This window comes from Aethalodelphis obliquidens, unplaced genomic scaffold, assembly GCF_003676395.1.
Source record: "Aethalodelphis obliquidens isolate GAN/ISIS:26980383/991018 unplaced genomic scaffold, ASM367639v1 scaffold17, whole genome shotgun sequence".
NCBI classification, from domain to species: Eukaryota; Metazoa; Chordata; class Mammalia; order Artiodactyla; family Delphinidae; genus Aethalodelphis; species Aethalodelphis obliquidens.
The window spans coordinates 28568198-28591936 of record NW_020837961.1 but is presented as its reverse complement, the minus strand read 5'-3'; the positions used below and the strand labels follow the sequence as shown (position 1 = coordinate 28591936).

Sequence of the window (23739 nt, the reverse complement as noted above, 5' to 3'; positions counted from 1 at the left end):
GTTAAATAACTGATTTTTTAAAATAAATCTTTGCCTCCTGAATCCTACCAGGACCCTGTGGGGCTCCTGGGCACAGAGGCTTTCTGTGTTCCCCGTTTCTTTCTTTTCTTTCTTTCTTTCTTTCCCTCTCTCCCTCCCTCCCCCACCTCCCTCCCTCCTTCCTTCCTTTCTTTCTTTTTCTTTCTTCCTTCTTTCCTTCCTTCCTTCCTTCCTTCCTTCTCTCTCGCTCTCTTTCTTTCTTTCCTTCCATCTTTATTGGAGTATAATTGCCCCACAATGGTGTGTTAGCTTCTGCTTTATAACAAAACGAATCAACCATACATATACATGTATCCAGAGATATGCTCCCCGTTTCTTGGAGGGAATAGACTCCAGCTTCCATGACTTCCCCTGAGTTCCAAAGGGCAGGTTCAAACAGTTGCTAATCAGGGAAGGGAGGGGATGCAGAGACAAGGGAGGAACAGCCAAGAAACAAAATAGCGCAGCCTTGGGAAAGGGTCCTGGTTCCACCTCAAGGGATACACATAACAATATCTTTGAGCTCTTTCCAGAACGAAAACCCTCAAAAAATGGAAGAAGTCAGCAATCTTCATTCCAGAGAAAACCACCTGAGGCCAGATTAAAGGAACCAGAAAAATTCATCGGAAGATTAGTGAGAGCAGATTAAAGGAGTGCAGACCCTGCACGCAACACCCTGATCCTTATCAGCAACCCTGCCCTTGAACCATTGCTATAAAACTCCTCACCAAATCCCCCTGGGTAGGGACACACAGTTTTTCAGGGAAGGAACCCATTGTGTCCCCCTCTGCCTGGCAAAGCAATAAAGCTGTTCTTTTCTACTTCACCCAAAATTCTGTCTCCGCGATTTGATTCGGCACCGGTGCACAGAGGCTGAGTTTTCAGCATCACTCCTAGTAAATGCACTTGTGGCAGAATTACGTCTGAGACTTGCTTTCATCATAAAATTTCATGACCTAATGGTGGTGATATAATAATAACATTAACAGCAACAACAGGGATAGCACATACTGTGTAATGGGCACACTTCCAACTGCTTTACACATATGAACTCATTTAATCCTCATCAAATTTTATGAAAAAGCCACTTTTACTATCCCCAGTTTGCAGAAGGTTAAGTAGGGATCAAGAGGGAAGAAATCAGTAGCTTTCACCCACTTCTAATTATTGGAGTTCTTTGGTAGCCAAAACAACAAAAAACTATGAACAATTCAAATAGCTTAGGTAAATTTACAACATACATGTAAAGCCCTGAGGACAATGCCTAGTACATATATAGTAAGTGCTCAATAAATGTTTTATTGCTGCTGTTGCCACCCAAATTAACTTTATAACCTGGAGTATAATATTATTGAGTTTCAGTGTCTCAGCTTTCAAAATGACTCATATTGACATCAAAGAAATATTATGAAATGAAATTAAGCTACAGTCAAAAAAGATGTAGGGGCTTCCCTGGTGGCGCAGTGGTTGAGAGTCCACCTGTCGATGCAGGGGACGCGGGTTCGTGCCCCGGTCCGGGAGGATCCCACATGCCGCGGAGCGGCTGGGCCCGTGAGCCATGGCCGCTGGGCCTGCGCGTCCGGAGCCTGTGCTCCACAACGGGAGAGGTCACAACAGTGAGAGGCCCGCGTACCGCAAAAAAAAAAAAAAAAAAAAGAAGATGTAAAATACAGATGATATGTAAATGCACGTTTTTCAGTCAACCCATGAGAACAGGGGAGAGCATTAGCATAGTTAGCGTTGGCAATTCTTTATGGACTTTCCGGTGGCATTACTAATATAAAGCAGGGCCACTACAACAGAGTATAAGACAGTACAGAAACGCCCAAGAAATTCGGCAGCAGTGGAAAAAAACGATAAGAGTAGATAAATGAGCCCCAAGCACAAAATAGATAAATCGCCCCAAGGTAAGTGACACAGTGTAACAGGAAAGAATTACACAAGGAAGTTTGGTACCACAGAATGTATCATCTTGAATTTTAAAAAGTCTATTTATTTGGTAGTACGTTTCTGTAATTTTGGACTGTCGGAACCACTACAACTGGAAAGGGTTTACCACCAGTTTAATTTTTGAAAAGTCAACTTTCCTCATTTGTGAAATTAAAGAGTGGGACTGAATCTCCAACATCCCTCTCTTCTCTGTGAAATGTTATGTCTGTATGATTTTATCTCATTTAAAGATGAAGTTGACTTTACTATCAGCTAAGATAATCACTAATACTGCAACAGGTTTAAATTAGTTCCAGACAACAGATTAGAACAATATTCCCAGGATCAAAATCATTTGAAATCACTGAGGTTATTGCTAAATAGTTGAAAACTCCATTTTTTGGCTAAAATTAAGAGAAAGTGATTTTCTTATCCCATCGATGAAAATAGCTTTATTTTTCCTGCATATATAAACAATGCATGCTATTTTTTTTTTTAAGTTGCGAACAGAGCAATGAGATAAAAAGAAACCTGAGATAATCACTATTAACAACTTACTATCCTTTTATGTTTCTCTTTATGGACATGGAAAATGTATAATGAACTGTTTCAGGTTCAACACTATCCAAACATTTAAGGTGGCATAGCCAGGCACCATTCTGGAAGAAGGTAGGAAATCCACTTCAGAGGCAAAACCATGCAGTAAAAAGAGATGGAACCAACTTGCTAAAAAATGAAAACTATTTCACTTGAATTAGGGTTTTTTGTTTTTTGCAACTAGGTAAATACCTTCATGTTATTTTCTACTTTCATTAATTCAAAAAGAGTACCGCCAATGCCATCTTTCTTCAACACACCAGACCACTTAACGTGCACCAAGTGAGAATCCCAAGCCTCCATTTCAGGGTTACAAAGATGGTCAATGAATTGCCTTACCACTGTGATCCAGGACAAAGTCATCTTGGGCGTAACGGAATTTTTCAGGTCCACATGCAATAAAAACATCATCATCACCAAAAAAGTCTTGCAGACAAGTAACCTAAAAAAAAAAAAAAAATCATGTCCAAGAAATAAATTAGAAACATTAGAACTGAAACAAAAGTCAGCAAAATTAAATATATTTTCTAGCCTCACCTATAATACTGAGTCAGAATGAAAAACAATTTAATCGCACACATTTCCAAGCATTTCACCCTCCACAGAGCACTTCCACACGATGTCTCCTGACTGACCTCAGAACAACAAAACGAGGGGCTCCTAGCTGGCATCAAAGTTCCTGTTTACAGGTGAAGTCAAGGGCATCCACAGGAGGCTCAGTGATGTATTCCAGGTTTCCCATTAACAGGTGGCAAAGCTGGGGCTGATGGAGGTCTCTGCTCCCAGTTTACTGGTCTACCCTTCTCTCCTAGCAACTCCATGTCCCAGCTGTGTCACCTTGGGCATGACCTCTCTGTACCTTTGGTATATTGTGCCTTAGGTTGTCCTAAGGATTAATATATGAAAACCGCTTGGAATGGGTGCCAGGCATATAGGTACTCAATGTGCTAATACTCACCTTCACCACCACCACCATCATCAAGATCAGAGGAAGACTTGCCATGAAGCTAATGATGGCCCTTCCAAGGCCCTGTACCTAAACGTAGTCTTAATTTCATATTCTTTTTTCACCCCGCCCTCCCCAATACTGTATCAGTGTCAGATCCCACAGAACCTGGACCCACCCCCAGGGAGCACATTCATCCCTTCATCCCAGTGGTGACAAGAAGAACCATCTTCCAGGACTTTGGATATAAACAGGCTCCAATTTTACCTGGTTTTTTAATGGGATGTATGATAAGATTTCTTTTTTAAAAAGTACTCCTCTCCCAATAATAATGCAGTTAAAAAAAAATCAGTGCTCTATTACTTGAAAGGATTGAGAACCTCAATAATTCCTTAAGTCTTCCTGATCACTATTTAGCTTTTTATTGAAAAAAAAAAAAAATCTCACTCTAGAGTTAGAAAAAAATGCTCCAGAGAGAAGGTAGTGAACTATACACAATAAGTGGAACAGGCTTGTGGAAACTGCTCCAGTCCCTCATCAAGCAAGATGTGGCTTCTGTACTTCATTAAAACTCAGCTCAGGTCACAGTGTTTTTAAGGCGTGTTTTAGTCAGTTTGGGCTGCTATAACAAATTACCATAGACGGGGTGGCTTAAATGACAGAAACTTATTTCTCACAGTACTGGAGGCTGGAAGTCTGAGATCAGGGTGCCGGCATGGTTGGGTTCTGGTGAGAACCCTCTTCCTGGTTTCATCACATGGAAGCGGGGGGACAACACAGGAGGAAGCCAGCTCTCTCCTGTCTCTTCTTTTTTTTTTTTTTTTTGCGGTACGCAGGCCTTTCACTGTTGTGGCCTCTCCCGTTGCGGAGCGCAGGCTCCGGACGCACAGGCTCAGCGGCCATGGCTCACGGGCCTAGCCGCTCTGCGGCATGTGGGATCTTCCCAGACTGGGGCACGAACCCGTGTCCCCTGCATCAGCAGGCGGACTCCCAACCACTGCGCCACCAGGGAAGCCCCTGTCTCTTCTTATAAGGGCACTAATCCCATCATGGGGGCTCCACCCTCACAACCTCATGCAACCCTACTTATATCCCAAAGGCCCCACCTCTTAATAGCATCACATTGAAACCAAACAGGACCCTGTAGGGCTCCTGGACACAGATGCCTTTCTGTCCCCCATTTTCTTGTTTGTAGGGAACAGACTCCAGCCTCCATGACCTTCTCTGAGTTCCAAAGGGTAGATCTGAACAGATGCTAATCAAGGGAGGAGCACCCAAAAAACCACCAGAGGCCAGATTAAAGGAACCAGAGAAGCTCTTCAAGAAATTACCCGAGATCAGAGTAAAGGAGCACAGGCCCTGCACACCCTGATCTTATCAGCAACCCCACCCTTGAACTACTGCTATAAAACTCCGCATCAAATCCTCCCAGGTGGGGACACACAGTTTTTTGGGGCAGGACCCCACTGTGTCCCCCTTTGCCTGGCAAAGCAATAAAGCTATTCTTTTCTACTTCACCCAAAACTCTGTCTCTGAGATTTGATTCGGTGCCGGTGTACAGAGGCCGAGCTTTTGGCATCGATACTGGGGATTAGGTTTCCAAGATACGAATTTTGGGGAGACACAAACCTGCAGTTCACAATAGAAGAGTAACATTTTTCACCATTCCTGTGAAACCTGTTTCTCTTCATCTCAGGTGGCGATCACACATACCCCTTCACCCTTGCTAGGGTCCTGGGAGTCATTCCTTCCTCCCTTCTTCACCAATCCCTCACATCATTTTTCCTTCCTACCCGGCTCCCAAATATTTCTATCCCTACTCCTTGGTTCAGCTTTCACTTCCTCTTGCCTGGGCGCCTGCCACTGCCTAGTAACAGGCTTTCTAACTCCAGTCTTTACTGCTCCCCTCCTTCCAGTCATCACTGTTCTCACAGGTGTGGAAATAAATGAAGACCATGTGGGCACATGCAGTCTCTTAAGGTGCCAGGCTGCCCGCACCATTCACAGTGCTCACCGACATGCTCCTTCACAGGGCACACAAGACTGACCCTGCCTGAGCCTCCAACCTTGTCTTTGCCATTTCGTCTGCACACCTGTTCCTCAGCCACATCATGACTTCTCTGGGTTCCCTACCTGTATGGTGCTGGTGCTTCTTTTTTGTTAAACAGCGTTACTGAAACATAATTCACAAACCATACGATTCAGCACAGAACTCAATAGTTTTGGGTATAGTCAGAGTTCTGCAACCATCACTACAATCTACCTGAGAATATTGTCATCATCTAAAAAGAAACCCCAGGCCCATTACCGTTCACTCCTCATGCCCCCACCTTCTCACTCCTAAGCACCCATAATCTACATTCTGATTCTATGGATTTGCCAATTCTGGACGTTTCATATAAATCAAATCATACAATGTGTAGCATTCTGCAACTGGCTTCTTTCACTGAGCATGTTTTTAAGGTGCATACGTGTTGTAGCACATATTAGTACTTCATTCCTTTCTGTGGCTGAGTAATATGCGGTTGTATGGATATATACCCCATTTTGTTTATTCATTCATCAGTTAACGGACATTTGAGTAATTTCTACTTCAGTGTTGGTTCTTACTACTACATTTTTCCCCATGCTGTTTCTCAGCCTGAAGTGGTCTTTCTGACCACTCTTTGGTGCTGTGACCTCCAGGTAGGCAATGATATTTCTGATTCATCATTCCCTAGGGTCTAGGAGAATTCTGGCTTTGGTGGATGCTTAATACATGTCTGTTGAGTGGACTGTGGCTTGGTATGGAGCTGCTCCTATTGGAATTGAGTTCTCAGACACAGAGTACCTTCTCTGGGGTGAGTGGTGTCACAGATGCAATCTCCACTGCCATCTCCACCATCATCACTTAATGTAAGACTTACAGAATTTAGGCATCACTCAACCTCTCAGAATTGTCTCTCTGTGTTGCATATGTGTTACCTCATTAATCCCTACAACATCCCTGAGGTTGATACTATTAACACTCCTCATTTACAAACAAGAAAACGGATCTAGAGTGACCAACCTGCCCCCACACAAGTAATGAATACGAGCACAGGAATTTAGACACAGGTCCTCCATATCTATATCTCTGCTTTAAACTTAACACCATGGTGTCATGTACACACTGCTAATATTTAAAATGGATAACCAAAAAGTACCTACTGTATAGCACAGGGAACTCTGCTCGATATTATGCAACTAAATGAGAAAATAATTTGAAACAGAATAGATACATGTATAACAACCACTTTGCTGTACACCTGAAACTATCACAACATTGTTAATCAACTATAGTCCAATATAAGATAAAAAGTTAAAATAAATAAATAAATAAACTTAACACCATGGTGCCTCCCCTATGTGGAATCCTGGAGTTCATCTTTCTACTTTTATCTCTCTCTTTTTTTTTTTTTTTGCCGAGCTGCACAGCATGCAGGATCTAACCCCAACCAGGGGTCGAAACCCATGCCCCCTGCAGTGGGAGTGCAGAGTCTTAACCACTGGACCACCAGGGAAGTCCCTTTCTACTTTTATAGTTCTTACCACATTCCACCTTGCTTTATAGTCATTTATGTCTCTCATATCTCCCACTATTTTGTTTTTTACACACATACATTTAATAAATGGTTCTTAAATGGAACTGAATCCAGTTTTACTTTCTTGGCCAAATAAAACAGACATCTACCAAAGTTTAATCCATGTTTTAAAAAATCAACATTTCATTTGTTTTTGTAATAAATTTAGCATGAAAAAATGACAACTGAATTTTCTAAAATATACCTGTATGAATGTCTGTTTGAAAAGTCAATTAATTTTTAATTGATTTTATTACAAGAAAACATTTCATCTGGCACTAAATTAGCTGGTATTTGAGTAGAATAAATGCCAAAGTAAATACTTAAGTTGCCTATTATGTGGAATAAAGGTATTTATCAAGTCTAAGGAATATAACAGATCAAAAGGTGGTTTATTCCCCCTCCCCCAGCAGTTCTGTTTATTGATAGTTCTTCCTAACCAATTGTTTAATGATTTCACCTGTCAGTATAAGTTTGGCTTTCCAAACATAGTTTGCATAAGATGTCTGCATCCCTTTAATTCAGATTCTAGCCATTAAGTACATATCTGGTTAAACAGTTAACCAAATTATATAATTAGTAATTGGTTCAGATTACTTCAAATAAGTCACCACTACTCTCAAGAAACGATAGCTGTCATATAAATAAATGATAAACTGAGATAAGCAAACATGCATTTTGGCTAATTTTATTTTATTAACGTGTACTCAGGATACCAACATACCTCATAAAATATTAACCAACTCCCGTTTTCATTCATTCAACAAATTTGTATTGAGAACTTATGTGCCAGGCACCACGCTAGGTGCTACAAGAAACATCAATAAAACAAAACGAAACAAACAACAACAAAAAACAGAGCGAGAAAGAAATCCTTGCCCTCATGAAGCCAGTGTGAGTTGACACAGGATAAAAATGCATAAGTAAATGTATGCAATGTCAAAAGGTGATAAGTGCTACAGAGAAAGAAAACAAGGATGGGGAATAGTGAATGCAGGGCATGGGTGCTGCAATACTAAACAGCTTCACTGCAAAGGTAACATTTGAACAAAATATTAAGAGAGGTAAGGGAGAAGCTGCATGAATGTCTAGGGATGGAGGTGGGAGGGCAGTGTTCCAGGAAACAGAAGAGAATATTCAAAAGCCTTGGCATGGTCACGGGAAACAGTCCTGGAGCACAGTTAGAGGGGGAACAGTCATTGCAGGAGAGCAGGTCAGCAAGGTGACGGAGGCAAGCAGATGGGGTAGGGCTTTGTCAGCTGCAGGTCAGGACTTTGGCTTTCCTCTGGGTGAGATGGGAAACCACTAGAGGCTTTGGAGCAGAGGACCGCATAACATGACTTAACTTTGAACAGGATACACGGCGCTCAGACTAAACTCCAAAAGGGCAAAGACAGATGGCAGCGTAGTTGGAGGCTATTGCTACTCAGGCAATGAGAGTGGCCTGTGCCAGGAGTGGATGGAATGAGAAGGCTATGGGGACCTGAGAGAAGAGAGAAGAATGTGATGGCTCAGGGTTTGTGGCTTGAGCCACTAAAAGGATGGGCCTGGGGCTCCCCTGGTGGCGCAGTGGTTGAGAGTCCGCCTGCCAATGCAGGGGACATGGGTTCGTGCCCCGGTCCGGGAAGATCCCACGTGCCGTGGAGCGGCTGGGCCCGTGAGCCATGGCCGCTGAGCCTGCGCGTCCAGAGCCTGTGCTCCGCAACGGGAGAGGCCACAGCAGTGAGAGGCCCGCATACCGAAAAAAAAAAAAAAAAAAAAAAAAAAAGGATCGGCCTGCCATTAACTCTCGTGGAAGAGTACAAGGTAATGGGCAAGGTTGGTGGTGGAGAGGATGCCCACGAACTTAGATTTGGCATGTGAACTGCGAAATGCCTATTAAAGATCCAGGTGGAGGTGCTGGGTGGAAAGTGGGATATAAACAAATCTGAATTTCATGAGAGAGATCTAGCCTGGAGATATAAATTTGGGACTCACCAGCATAGGAATGGTATTTAAAATCTTGAGCTCAATGACAGCAATTAATGCACAGAGGGAAGCAGTCTAAGCCCTGAGCTCTGAAACCCAGCAACTTTACAAGGTCAGGGAGAAGAAGCAAAAACAGCGAAGAAGACTGAAAGGGAACAGTCAATGAGGGAGGAAGGAAAGCGAGTGCTTGTAGTTTGCTGGAAACTAAGCTAAGAAAGTGTTTCAAGGAGGAGGAGCAATCAGCTGAGTCAATGTTACTGACGGGCCATGTAAGATGAAGACTGAGAAGTGACCACTGAATCGAGCAACAAGGAGATTGCTGGTCCTGAAGATCAGAAGTAGTTTTGGTGCAGTGGTTGAAAAGAAAGTCTACTTGCAGCACCTTTAACAGAGGACAGGAGAAGAACTGGAGACAGTGAATGCAGACAACTTTTTCAGGGAGCTGCAACTGGAAAAGTGGAGCAGAGGAGTGGGGAGGCGACAGAAGGAAGCAGGGAGTCCATGGTCAAGAGAGCTTGTTTTCAAGATGAGAGAGATAACACAAGTTACTAGGCTGTTGAAATGATCTAGTAGGACAAAAATGGTGAGGCAAGAAAGGGAATTGCTAGAGCTGCATCCCTTTGTGAGAGGGCATGGGATCAGTGTGCAGGTGGAAGGGCTCGACTTGCATGAGACTATGGTCAGTCTTTGGCAATAAACAGAACCAGGTGGAAGCTGCTAGGTGGGGACATGTGGTGGGGGTGGGAGAGCTGGTGGATTGCTTCCTGCTTCACTGAGAAAGCTTGAAGCAAAGTCATCAGCTCAAAGTGAGGCAGGGGCCAGGGGTGGGGGAAGGAGGAAGTACAGCAGACTTGTGGAGGAAAAAAAAAGGTGTGGAATTGCAACCTGTGATTGTGGGGAGAATGAATGGGGAGGGAAATATGACATGCCTGCAGGCAGCAATAGGGGCACATTCAGGGTCCCACAGCCTGCATAATAGACATTCTTGCTTCTAAAACTAGAAAGCAGCTACCCAGCCACTACAGTGTTTTAGAAAAATCAAACCGTTTTAAGCTGGAATTGTTACCGTTTCATGGGGTTGCACCTGACCGGTCAATAGAAGAAAATCGATAGGAACACAGATGATGCAAAAACCTAGATTCCACCGATAATGAGTAAATAAGGAATGAATGGGAACTTCTCTCCCACTGCTGCTGCTGATTTAAAACACAAGTCTCTGTTCATATTTTTCACAGTGTAAACATGGACTGTTATGCACTGTCATTACTATGTTTAACTAAACCGTAAACCTAAAACACGCTAGAAACAGAACGCCAGCAGGCAGAGATGCAAGTTGATGAGCATGATTAAAGGTGAGCTAAAAAACTAACAGGCACAGAAGAATGAGCAGATTTCAGTTCTGTTTCTACTTTCATTGTAGAGGATAACTCACTTATGGTATTGTTTAAACTACAGATGTCCGTGCAGGAAGCACTGGCTCAGCACAAGCTTTGCTGGGAGCAGAGGACCACCGTGCTGCACCTCCTCCCTTTCATACAGGTGGGACCTTGAGGAGATACTTAACCTCTTGGAGGCTCATTTCTCTGTCCACAAAACGGGCAGCAGACCAGTTTCATTTCGTCTTTAAGGGAAAAATGTGATAGTACGTGAAAGGAGCTGGTACATGTTATTTTTTCATTTTCATTAATTCACGGCCTCAAATGTTTTTTTAAAAATTTAACTTAATGGATAACTTTTCTTTAAGTATACACAAAAAAATAACACGTGCTTTCCTACAAATTCAATACATTAGATATTTTCCGAGAAAAAAAAATCACTGACAACTTGGAAAGCTGCCACTGATCGTCTTCACTTGTGGAAAAATCACTGCCTCCCAAATTCAGATATCTTAAGCTCCCAGAAATTCTACACAAAAATGTGATTCATGTAATATACGATAAACACATATAGGTATACATATGACATGTAAAATATATATAAATGTTTATATGCATATATTAAAAAATGTTTCTCCCAACAGCTCCCTAGAATAATTACAAACGAGGGAAAGAATTAACTTAAATGTAATAAATCGAAGCAAAGCATTGGCTTATATCTATGTATGTAAGCTATACCTATAAATGTCAACATTTTTAGATAATATAAAGACAGAACTGTAAGCATAGCAATCTAATTTTATGCCAAAATTATATTTGTGTAATACTAGGCCTCCATGTAATGCAGTCATTACTTGCCCATGCTTAAATTTCACAAGCATATGGGACCACATACTTAATTGTTCTTCATAGTGCCCCAAACTCAGTTGATACTTTTCAAAGTAAAACATCTGAGGGACCTCCCTGGTGGTCCAGTGGGTAAGACTCCACGCTCCCATGCCGCAACTAAAGATCCCACGAGCTGCAGCTAAGACCCGGTGCAGCCTAAATAAATAAATGCATTTTTTTTAAATCTGATAAAATGCTCAGGGTCTGATGTAAGCTAAAATAACTCTCTCTCACCAATGGAAGCCACATTAGTTTACTACTGTACATTCAATCTAACATGAATCATGCCCCTACTATATGCCAGGCATAAACAAAAGACACAGTCTAGTGGTGGAGATGAACAAGAATAGTAGTAAGTACCATCAAAACGTTACAATAAGAGAATGCTGTAATAGAAGAACACCCAAAAGAAATAACCTGATGAAAAACAGCATCCCGTAAAATATTTAATACCTTTAGAATATTTCATATGTTTGGACACTTAGATAATTCTACCTTTCATAGTTTTTTTAAACATATTTCTTGTTCTTCAACTCTGGTGGTCTGTTTGCTCCTTTTATCATACATTTTTAAAACTGGCATTTAACACTGAGTTATGGGCCATGTCACTAAACCTGACTCAGAAAAAAACGTTATCAATACCTTGAATAATGTCTCAAAGTCATTCTTAACAGGGTGAGGAAAAGCGTATCAGTTTAGAAGACCTCTTACGGTTTGCTTCTAAATTCTTTTTTCCATGCAAGAAGCTCCTCACGAATAATGGATGTTCTGCGGCTTACGAAAGCAAGCTACACACATGAGGGGAAAGTAATAATTCTGCTAAGGTACAAAATGAAAGCCATCAGCAGGCTCTAAGGGGGAAACATCAGACTGAGAAATAATGTATCTACAGGAGCATATCTGAGTTTTCCAAATGAATGTGGGCCATTTAAAAACAGTAATTTTTCTATCCTTCAGTCGACAGATTAATTAGATCAGGGTAAAAAGGTGGCAGCCATAATTCCAGTGCTAGTTCTTAATAGATTGCCCCAACCACTTTTTTTTTTTCTTTCTCTTTTTGGTCTCTGTCAAAGGATACAGAAACAAAGGGCTTGAGGTCTGATAAAAATACTATGCATGTATTAGGAGCATGATAAACCTTTTCCTCCAAAGAAAAAAGGTGGAGGACACAGAGATGTTATCCTCCCTGGACACTTGCTTTCTGAACTACAGAAGGTCTCCATTTCCTGACCCCCTAGCACTCTGGAAATCTTGTGTTTCTTACCCTTTCCAGAGTTACAAAGGAGTTGTTGGTAAAGCAGGCTGGATTTCTCTAAGATCACTTCCTACTACAAAGTTGTATAGTCTAAGTATTTTAGTTTCTAAGAAAAGCTTATTTATATTTTAGGGCAATGCTTTCAGAAAAGTTAAGTGCATTTTTCTGTGAGAGAAACAAAGGAACGCTATTATAAGTGGGTAAACAGCAATGTCCATTTGGGATTTATTTCTGTTCGTTTCAGCTTCGCATTTCCTCAAAGAGATCGTCGTCAACGCAATCTTCATGCCCTCCAAATCCAGGTGTTGCCTTAATACTTACTCTGTAATTTGCCCAACATAGATACTATCATTGAGGCAATTGCCTGGTTTTTGCGCCTGGACCTCTTACCAGAGTGCGAGTTCCACAGATGTAGGATCATTGTCTTGGGCACCACTAGAATTCTAGCATACTAGCAATACATAGCACCTAGCGTGTAGGATCTGTTCAGTAAATTTCTATGGAATTAATGAAATGCCCTGAGTCCCTCTTCTTCCACGTAGCCCTCCCTAGAGGCTCTATCTCACACTCTTTGTATGAATTCTTATCAACCCGTTATCATGCAAGGTAGTCTTTGTTCCCAGATTTATGATGTTAGTTTTCTATGCCAACATAATCTATAAACTCTTTGACCACACCAGTCAGACCCTTAGCTCCCTATAGGAGGTATTCAGCAAATACTTGGTAATCAAATTTTGGCTCCAGATACCTTAAAATACTCATCTTAGATCATGTAGGCCCTTTCAGGAATTAAACCTCATCATGATTTTAGAATGATTTGAGAAAAACTGCTTATGAACTCTACTACTGCAACCACTTGGTAGAGGAAAGCATTTGCAATTAAACTTGCCATTTGGTGCCATTCAAAAATACTTGGGGTTCTATCAAATAAGGATCTCTTGAGATACTTTCGAAGCCTATTTTATGGAAAATCTCCAAGACCTGATAAAAATGCAAAACAAACATCACTGGATCTCAGTGAGAGACTAGTTTAAACTAACACCAACTTATCTAATTAGAGTCAGGGTCAAAATCTTAGCACCTGGGGCTTCCCTGGTGGCGCACTGGTTGAGAGTCCGCCTGCCGATTCAGGGGACACGGGTTCGTGCCCCGGTCCGGGAAGATCCCACGTGCCGCGGAGCGGCTGGGCCCGTGAGCCATGGCCGCTGAGCCTGCGCGTCTGGAGCCTGTGCTCCGCAACGGGAGAGGCCACAACAGTGAGAGGGCCGCGTACCACAAAAAAAAAAAAAAAAAAAAAAATCTTAGCACCTTTGAAATGTCTACCTTTTGGAGCAAGGATCTCACTTTATCAAAGGAATAATGGCATGATGGATATCAGAAGTAAAAAAAATACATGTTGGAATTTATGGGTTTTCTTTCATTTTAACTGTGTGTGTATAGGAAAGAAAGAGGGAGAGAGAGAGAGAGAGAACAAACGTCCACAGTTCCTGTTGAAATCAAATGCTTTCACTATCAGAGTTCAGCTTTGAAAGGTGGCCTCTACAGAAGAGTAGTTAGGCAGCAACATTTGTTTCTAGCTTACTTCTAAAGAGCATTTGAAGGAGCTCCAGAAAGAAAATCCAGTAAGTGGCTTATATGTGAAACTAAAATTATTATATAGGCCTTTAATGGAATTGCATCGATACCCTTGCTTTTGTTTTTTCCTAAGAAATGGTCACATTACAAGTCATAAACTGCCAAAAGAGAACTGCATTTTGAACCCCCCATAGACTATTGTACCATAATTTTTCTATCATATAAACAAACAAACATAACTTCTTTTTAATATTTAAAAAATCCAAAGAACAATTTTAATATACAGTAAAGGATAAGCCTGATAATATAACTGCCTGTGCCATTACCTTCCTGTTTCTATTGCTAGCAGGGGACACTTTTTTTTTTTTCCATACACTGCCCTTATAGATACTTGAAAGCTATAAATTCAGCAGATTGACTTCACCATAACTAGCATTATCCCAGACACACACCACTACCACTGCTACCACCATTCTTTTTTTTTCTTTTTTTTTAACCAGTTCTATCTCTGGAATATAAGTTCTGTTTAAAATGAACAGGGAAATCACACTTGAAATAAAGAAATAAAATAAGTCACTTGGTTCTTCCAAAATGCTAGAAACAACAACCAGAAAAATAAATTCACAGGTCAGTTGGCAGGGGCTGGGATTCTCCCCATTTCTTTACCCTCTACCAAGAATACAATCAGCATAAACAGCCTGCTTTGTTCCCAGTAAATGCTGGCTAGCCTGCAGTCAGGGAAGGACTCCTTTCTACAACAAAAAAGAAAGCTACTTAGAATAGCAATGTTTTTCAGCTTCCCGTAAAACCATTCAGCCGGGCACCCACCAACCAAGTGGCTGCCATGGAAACAGAACTGAAGCTAAAAGATGACGGTACTTACAGTAAAGGGCTTCTCAGCGGCATCTGCAGACAACTCTCTACATTTAGTTTGCTTTCATTTAAAAATACTGGACCTAACCTTCCTATTCTCACTGTGGCCTCCCCATAATAATGATGATTCTCCAATCAAGACTAATCATAGAATCTTGAGGCCAAAGATTTGTTTCAGGAAGAAACCTTGAAAAGACCTTGAAAAATTCAGAGATAGTTAGCTAGGAAACGTTATTCTGGGAGGAGACACAATGATCACTCTTCCTATAAAGGAAATGATTTCTAAACTAACCCTCTGACTGCCCCCCACTGAGGGCTCCAGTCTTAATTCCTACAGGAAAAAGTTTCAAATCTACTCCAGAGCTTTCCACCAAGGGAAAGAGGCTGGAGCCAAATTTTAGAAGAATTCAGGTGAAAAAGTCAGAAGAAATTTATTAAACCAACCATCATAATTTTCCTCTAATTCTGAAGTGGGAGCCAAATGTTTTCAAGCAGATGTGACTAGAACTTTGCGTCAATGTTCCCTAGCACTCCGGCATCTTCCAACAATAAACAAACAATGAAATCATAAGTGTTACAGAAGAGGCAACTGAGAACCAAAATGAAGGTGGCAATTTTCTAATCCAAATTTTTCTGTTTCCAACAGAAAGCGAAAGGGAACAAGCACCCACGGCACACTCACCTACACACTGTACACCACGAATCTCTCATTTACACATCAAATTCATTGAACCCCCAGAACAACCCTGTGAAGTGGGAGCGATTTTTCCAATTCTACAAAAAAAGAAACAAAGGCTCAAAGAGGGTAAGTAACTTGATCAAGGTCACACAGCCAGTGAGGGAGGAGCTGAGATTTGAACTCTGCCTGTCTGACTTGGAATGTATCCTTTGTACTTGACCACACACTGTCTCCCTGAAGAAGAAAACAGTGTGATTTACAATCTATGAAAATGGCATAAGAGACTTTATAGAGATAAGTCAGAGAAGTTTTTATACTTGTCTAAAGCCCAAATAACCAGACCATTTTTCTATGTCATACTTTTATGAAGTAAATGAATGGCAAGTATGTAAGTGTATATCTAAGTTTTTTTTTTTTTTTTTAAGGATCAACTTCTAAGTAATGCCATAAGGTCAGTACAAGTTCGGGCCAACCTCCTATACTTTAGGGAATACTGAATATATTCTGAAATTGATATCTTCAAACAAACTGGCTAACTTTTACTAAAAACAAATTACAAGCACAAGTTGGAATCATATGGTTTTTAGAATAGGACTCCATTTGCTGCCAGACTGGAGATTCTTAGAGTATAATATGCAGTAAGAAATATTGTGACCTTTAAGATTTTAACATAAAGGCAAAACCTGCAACACTTCCCAGAAATTCATCCTCTGCACACAGTTTAGCATATGGTAAGCACATTCAGGTAGTAAAGACCCTTGGAATCAAGACTAAGAGAACCATTAGTGAAAGGGGTATGGAAAAACTTGGTCAGTTAATTCCATACTTATTCTGGAAAACACCAACCAACCATTCAGCACTATCAGAGCAAACACCGTTATGCTCTAATGTAGTAGGGCTATTTAGGTTTGTAGGAAAATCATCCCTATCTTTATTTTTTTAATAGTTTTTTTTTTTTTTTTCCTTTTTTGGTTGTGCCCTGCGGCTTGTGGGATCTTAGTTCCTCAACAAGGGATAGAATCCAGACCCTCGGCAGTGAAAGCCCAGAGTCCTAATCACTGGACCGCCTAGGAATTCCCCTTATCTTTAAAAAATGAATCATATCTGTTTTTTATGTTTCTTTCATCTTAAAATTAATTTATTTATTTGTTTTTATTTTTGGCTGTGTTGGGTCTTTGTTGCTGCGCGCGGGCTTTCTCTAGTTGCAGCGAGCGGGGGCTACTCTTCATTGCAGTGCAAGGGCTTCTCATTGTCATGGCTTCTCTTGTTGCAGAGCACGGGCTCTAGGAGTGTGGGCTTCAGTAGTTGTGGCATGAGGGCTTCAGTAGTCGTGGCACATGGGCTTAGTTGCTTCACGGCATGTGGGATCTTCCTGGACCAGGGATCGAACCCGTGTCCCCTGCATTGGCAGCCAGATTCTTAACCACTGCGCCACCAGGGAAGTCCTGTTTCTTTTATCTTAATAAAGTTATTTTCCTCCTCCCTTGCCATCATGCTCTGAACCTTCACTTCTTGTATCAAAAGGACCACCCCAACTACTCTTTTAGCAGCCCCTCTGCCCACTTCTAATTCACTGTATTTAACGTTCGAGAGAGCTATCTTAGGTTTTGTGAACCAGTGTAAAGGAAGAGTAAACTGGGTGAGAATCAGAGGCTTTGTTTGGAAGGAAAGAAACTTTAGTGCCCAAATTTTACACCATCTAATGACAAAGTTCCCTTTGTATATTTCCTAGTTTTAAGCTATGGTCCAGCCTGCCGAGTAGGCTAGAATTGAGTCCAGAATAAGTAGGCAGTTCTGTGTTGCAGAAACCTTAAGATGTTGCTTTCTACAGCTACACCTATTTTCACCATGACAAGGAATCAAAATTTTCATTTTCAAACCAACATCAATCCTACATGAAAAGCAATGAGAAAATATTTTCCAACACAGTCTTCTTAGCAGAGGGAAGTCTCACTTTTACAGCCGAGAAATCCTCTGAATAAGTTATATGCCTGGGGCTATTTAGAAATGGAAAGCATGCCATCCGTTTGAATCATTTAGGGCAACACTTTTAAAAGGAAAGCGATATTGGCAGAGGCAAATACCACAATTAGATTTTCCTGTTTAAAAGGCACCTGTTCCTGAAACACAGCCAAGACTTGTTACACTAACATATACATAACTGATTTGCAAGTTGTTAGAACAAGTCCTTAGTTTAGGAGGACTTACAGCAAGATAGCAGCAGTCAGAGTCATCAGTTTATCAAAGATACAAACACCCACAGAAGAGTTGTATCTATTGACTGTGCACCGCTACTCCCATTTGTGTGAAACTTTAGAATGAAGGTAGAAAAATCTTGTTACTTTTTCATTTTAAGGTAATTGAATATATTTAGGACCAAAGAGTAATGTCCAGCCCCCAGAGTTAACAAATGTTATTTGGTCATGTTGGCCTCAGATCCCTTTAATATATGGAAGTAAAACATAACTTAAAATCTCTTTTGTTCCTGGTCCCAAGCCCCAACCCCCTCCCTCTTGCCTGCCTTTCTTCTCCACCACCCCAGGAAAATATTATGACGTATTTAGCCTGGGTCCTTCCAAGCCATGGTTTTAGACTTTGTATCATAGACAACCAGCAATATTGTTCAGTATGCTGTAAAAACTTTATATAAGTTATAGCATACTAAATACATCATCCTGCAATTTGCTTTTTTCACCCGGTATTGATTTTAAAATGTAGCCAGGCCTTAGTTTTTCTTATTCTTTTTTTTTTTTTTAGCTCATTAATCCTTTCCTAAAGTTTTTGTTTTTAAAAGATTATCATTGTACCATTTAACATTACTATTTTTGATTGCAAAGATAAATTGTACATACCCTCAAAACTTTCAGATAAATGCCTATTTTCTCAGACTATTCATTTCAGTTTATATATTATAACCATTAGGGTAACCAAGTAAGTTCCCAGATAGAATAACAGATGTGTGAGTCAATTCCTTCTTTGCCCACAGACTTCATCTCCAACTATGAGAAAGGAATGTGCAGCAAATGCTTGACATTTAGGTCTAGAGACTTAGGCATAACTGTTATTCCAAGAACAGGGTTTCTTGACACCAAAAGAGTATAAACTCTGGAAAAAAGAATTTTTAAATTACTAAAACTTAAAATTATTCATGACAGGGCTATATCTAAGCTTTCAGAAAAGAAAAGTCTGCAAGATGACTTAAAACTACTAATTCATAGGAATAGATCCTTCCAAAAGACAAAGCAAAGGAAGAAAAAAACAAAATCATATGTCAGATTTATTGTACACTACAACACAAGACAGGTTTTAAAGGCACAGGAAACTTCTGTTTCACAGGGAATGCATAAAAGGAATCCCTCCCTGAAGAGTTCCATAAGCTGGGAAATACTGATGAACTGTATGCATGTAGAACTTCTTATCTTTTTCTTGCATCCAGAGAGATGATATTCTTTCAAAGAAACATCTTTGTATTTTTTTGCAAATCTCCGGGGGTGTCAGTTAAACTGGGACTGGGACCAGCGAGTAAGGGAAGTTGTCTGTAAGCATTTATCATCAAGTTATATGGCTTGCATGGGGAGCCAGCTGTCTTAAATAACCATCCCCTCCCTGGGGCCACAAGTCTGGGCAAGAATGCTACTCATGTCAGAAACTCATGTCATGAGATTAGATTTGAATGGAAAAGCAAAGGGAACGTGGTCTCTTTTCTCCATCTGGGATTGATTATTCCCTTCCCAACAAGGAGACTGTTATTTAGCCTGAAAAGAAGAGCCTCCTTCCTTCTGGGCCATTTTCCAATCCATCGTGGCACCTGAATGACTTAAAGAATACCCTGCCACAGCACGGCTTTAAGGCCGCTCAGCCTCTCTCCAGGAAGACGTTTTGGAACATTATTTCTCCATCAATATCAACAGAAGTTACCCTTAAATTCTTGTGGTGTGGCAAGGTACCTTGGAAACCTAAGCAGGTGGCTGAGGCCAGATGGAATATCAAGATGGGGGCTTAGGTAGGTCGGGATGAGCTTGGAGCAGCAAGGAGGATGGGGAAAACACCTGGCACCTGGAGACTGTGTCTATCTTTCTCCATATTGTACCCAGAGCACCAGCGCCATGCCTGAGTGTAGACACACAGGGAATATTTATCCAATGAATGAGAGGATGAGCAGCACAGAGGCAGGGGCTCCAGGTCCAGCGGCTCATAGCATTAGACTCACAGGGGTGGGGGGGCAGCTTTTACTACTACATCATGGTGATGGCCATGGACCACCAGGGGGCTTAGAAAACAGACATGATCAGAAGGGGAGAGGGTGGCATGACTGCACAGTAGTAATAATTTGAACACCAGCAGGATCCCAAATGTAAGTAAATGTTATCATCACAATAAACCCCACCCATCTATCCCCTACCACCATAGCTATTTGGCTCTAGCAACTTAAAAGACTTGAATGGAACATTCCCAGCTTACAGTCAGGACAAAGATAACTGGGACGCTATGTAGATCCCAGTATCAGGAGCCCTGCAGACAGGAAGAGTATGCTCAGAGAACAGGGAAGGAGCTAAGGAGGGAACAGGCAGGAATACTTCCACTTACTAAAACATAAAGACATGTGAGAACGGGTTACGGTAATCATTCTACATGTAGGACAGCAAATGATTTAAATATAGACAAACTATATATTAAATTCATTTGGTGATTTTTTTTGTGTGTGTGTGTGCGGTACGCGGGCCTCTCACTGTTGTGGCCTCTCCCGTTGCAGAGCACAGGCTCTGGACGCGCAGGCTCAGCGGCCATGGCTCATGGGCCCAGCCACTCCGCGGCATGTGGCATCTTCCCGGACCGGGGCACGAACCCGCGTCCCTTGCATCGGCAGGCGGACTCTCAACCACTGCGCCACCAGGGAAGCCCCATTCGGTGATATTTTAAAAAACTAAATATGAAACCTTCACAAATGTGAGGTCTAGGCCAACTAGCCCACAAAGTCTGCACCAGCACCTCTACTGGCTGGTGACAAGTCCTGGCAGGGGACCGAGGATGATTCCTTCTTCACGGTCTGGTTGGTAAAGGGCAGCCCTGTTCCTCATCTCCATTTCTCATGTGTTCTGCCTTGGTCTGGCTTGAGTCCCAATTCCTCATCATAGTGATACAACTGACGTCTGAAGAACAGGGGCATGAATGGCGCAGGTCCACTTATACGCGGATTTTTTTCAATAAATACTACAGAACTACTACATGATCCGTGGTTGGTTGAACCTCGGATGTGGAACTGTGGATGTGCAGGGCTGACTGTGGGACTTCAGCATCGGTGGACTCTAATATCCACAGCGGGTTCTGGAGCCAGTCTCCCCTCGGGTACTGAGGGATGACCTTACTCTTCTCATTCCCCTCCTACTACAGGAAAAGAACCTTCTCACAAACCAAGACATTAGTTCCATCTTTAATATCCCATTTTGAAATGGCAGTTGCTGCTTGTGCACAGTACAAGCACAGTGGTGCTTTTCTTCATTCCTTCCTGAATAAATAGTACTCAGAGTGGCAGCCAGCACTCTCTCAGGGAACCATCTTTGGCTGAAATATTCCCAGGTTAAATAATCTCACCAACAGAGGAACCTGATGAACAAAGCTTGGGATGTATTTTTTTTTAAGTGCCATCTTCATTTTAAAAAACTATTTCAAGGGCTTCCCTGGTGGCGCAGTGGTTGAGAGTCCGCCTGCCGATTGAGGGGACACGGGTTCGTGCCCCGGTCCCGGAAGAGCCCACGTGCCGCGGAGCGGCTGGGCCTGTGAGCCATGGCCGCTGAGCCTGCGCGTCCGGAGCCTGTGCTCCGCAATTGGAGAGGCCACGACAGTGAGAGGCCCGCATACCGCAAAAAAAAAAAAAACAAAAAAAAAACAAACCTATTTCAAGATCTACTCAGAAAAATGGGGTTCTGAAATGATCACGTTCCTATTTAGAAGCAGTCCGAGCTTCTCACAAACGCAACTGGTCTGGGTGTGGCTCGGCAGGCGCAGTTGTAAAGAGGTGGACAGGACCATGTTCTAAAAAGAGAAGCATTCTTTTTACATATTCTCTGCAGTGGACACTCCTTAGGAGACCACCTTGGGAATATGAACAGCAAGAAGCAACCACATCGTGAAGCGACCTGACAATGGGAACAGATTCCACCCCAGGACAAACAGGATGTTGGTGGCGACTCAGGAGGGGAAGTGCTATGCTCAGCAAAGAGGGCTGCCGGAAGGACATCCTGAAACCCGCCCGGTGGACGTGTGCATTTGCCTGTGCCCGCCTGTGGTCTGTCCGGGCAGGAAGCACTCTCATCTGTGGGGTGGTGATGGGATTCCCAGGCTCATTTCCTGGGCACTGCTGACGCGGGGTGTTGAAGGACCACTCCTGCTAAACAAGTCACGTTTTGTTGTCCCCGCCTTCTTTGCCTTCAGTACTGTGGCATTAACAATCATGGGAGATTCATAACCCTTTCCACTTCACAAGAGTTCTGCAATCCTTCCCTCTTAAATCATCAACATCCGTTGTGGGATAAATCATTTGAATTTTACTCTCATCACTGCCATGAGCTGCAGGTGTAATAAACCCCCTTCTGCTCCCTTTGTTTGAATTGGCTTGGCTCTCTCCTCTCCCAACCTCATCCAGGAGCAGCACTCCTATTAAAATTCATGATGTTTCCTCAATGCAAGTGTCTGATTGCAGCTGTCAGTTTCCCAGTTCAAGGATTTTCTTACCGCCTGAGAGGACAATGCGAGGCTTGCACTGCTAAGGAAATAGGTCAAGCTCAGTTTCTCTGTTTTAGTTCTGCTGCCAAAAGTGCAGGTTTTTCCTTCTAGAAAATACACATCCTTCTGGGTAGGCTCAGCACTTAAAAAGAGGTGAAGGGGCCTGCTTCTTTCTCTCCGCAAGGGGCCCTGCCGTGGTTTCCTCACACAATACCTCAGGAACCTTTGTTCCATCACTGGTGACACCCTGGAAGAGCCTGTCTTTTTGCTCTCTGTGTTGTTCTGTTTCACAGACGTAGATACCAAACAAACTGACCACATGAGAACTAAAGATAGGGTATCCCACACTGAAAAGATTCGTAATGTCCTGAAGTCCACAGTCATTCTGCTGAGTTGGATTTTTCATCCTGAGCCACCTGGAGAATGAAGGGCAGCAGAGCGGGAACCAGCAGGCCTGTCTCACACTGAAGCTCAGATCCATCTCCCTGACCCACCTTTCCCTGCCCCCTCACTCCGCACATGCTTACACTTTTCCACTTTTGGCAAATGCTGTGGAAACACTTTATAAGAGGGAAGGAAGAGAAGAACGGAACATTCTTTTTTTTTTTAATTATTTATTTTTGGCTGTGTTGGGTCTTCGTTGCTGTGCGCGGGCTTTCTCTAGTTGTGGTGAGCGGCAGCTACTCTTCACTGAGGTGCATGGGCTTCTCATGGTTTCTCTCGTTGCGGAGCTCGGACTCTAGGTGCGCGGGCTTCAGTAGTTGTGGCTCGCGGGCTCTAGAGCGCAGGCTCAGTAGTTGCGGCGCATGGGCTTAGTTGCTCCGCGGCATGTGGGATCTTCCCGGACCAGGGCTCGAACCCGTGTCCCCTGCATTGGCAGGTGGATTCTTAACCACTGAACCACCAGGGAAGTCCAAGAAGAATGGAACTTTTTTTTTTTTAACATCTTTATTGGAGTGAACGGAACATTCTTGATCTCCCAAAAAGACAATAGAATTCAGAACTATTGCTGAATTACTGAATGTAACTGGAAGGGACAGAGCGTGTTTGTGATGTCAAATCCACGCCCACCCCATTTTACAGATGTGGAAATGGAAGCTTAGAGAAGATAGGTGAATCCCCGAAGGCACAAATGCAGTGGCGGGGTTTGAAAGAAGCCAGGTCCCCTGACTCCTAGGGGCTCTTTCTACTTTACCCCTAATACAGGAAAAGGAGAGAGGCATGCCACAGAGAGACAGACAATTGAATACTTTGAATCCAGCTAATTGTTCTTGTACTGCCAGGCAAAGATGAGAAAAGCAAGGCATCCC

The 23739-nt window shown here is 42.3% G+C and overlaps 1 protein-coding gene across 15 annotated transcripts in view; it reads right to left on the bottom strand.

The window, feature by feature from the left end:
- The window catches only part of DCLK2 (doublecortin like kinase 2), a 156864-nt gene that overhangs the window by 58538 nt on the left and 74587 nt on the right, over positions 1–23739 (bottom strand). For all 15 annotated transcript variants that reach the window (XR_003435024.1, XR_003435025.1, XR_003435023.1 and 12 more), the window contains exon 3: positions 2884–2986. Coding sequence is in view for 12 of the 15 variants with exons in the window: in XM_027117150.1 (XP_026972951.1) it covers positions 2884–2986 (103 nt within the window). In the remaining 3 variants the exon portion in view is untranslated. The remainder of the gene's footprint in view (positions 1–2883; positions 2987–23739) is intronic.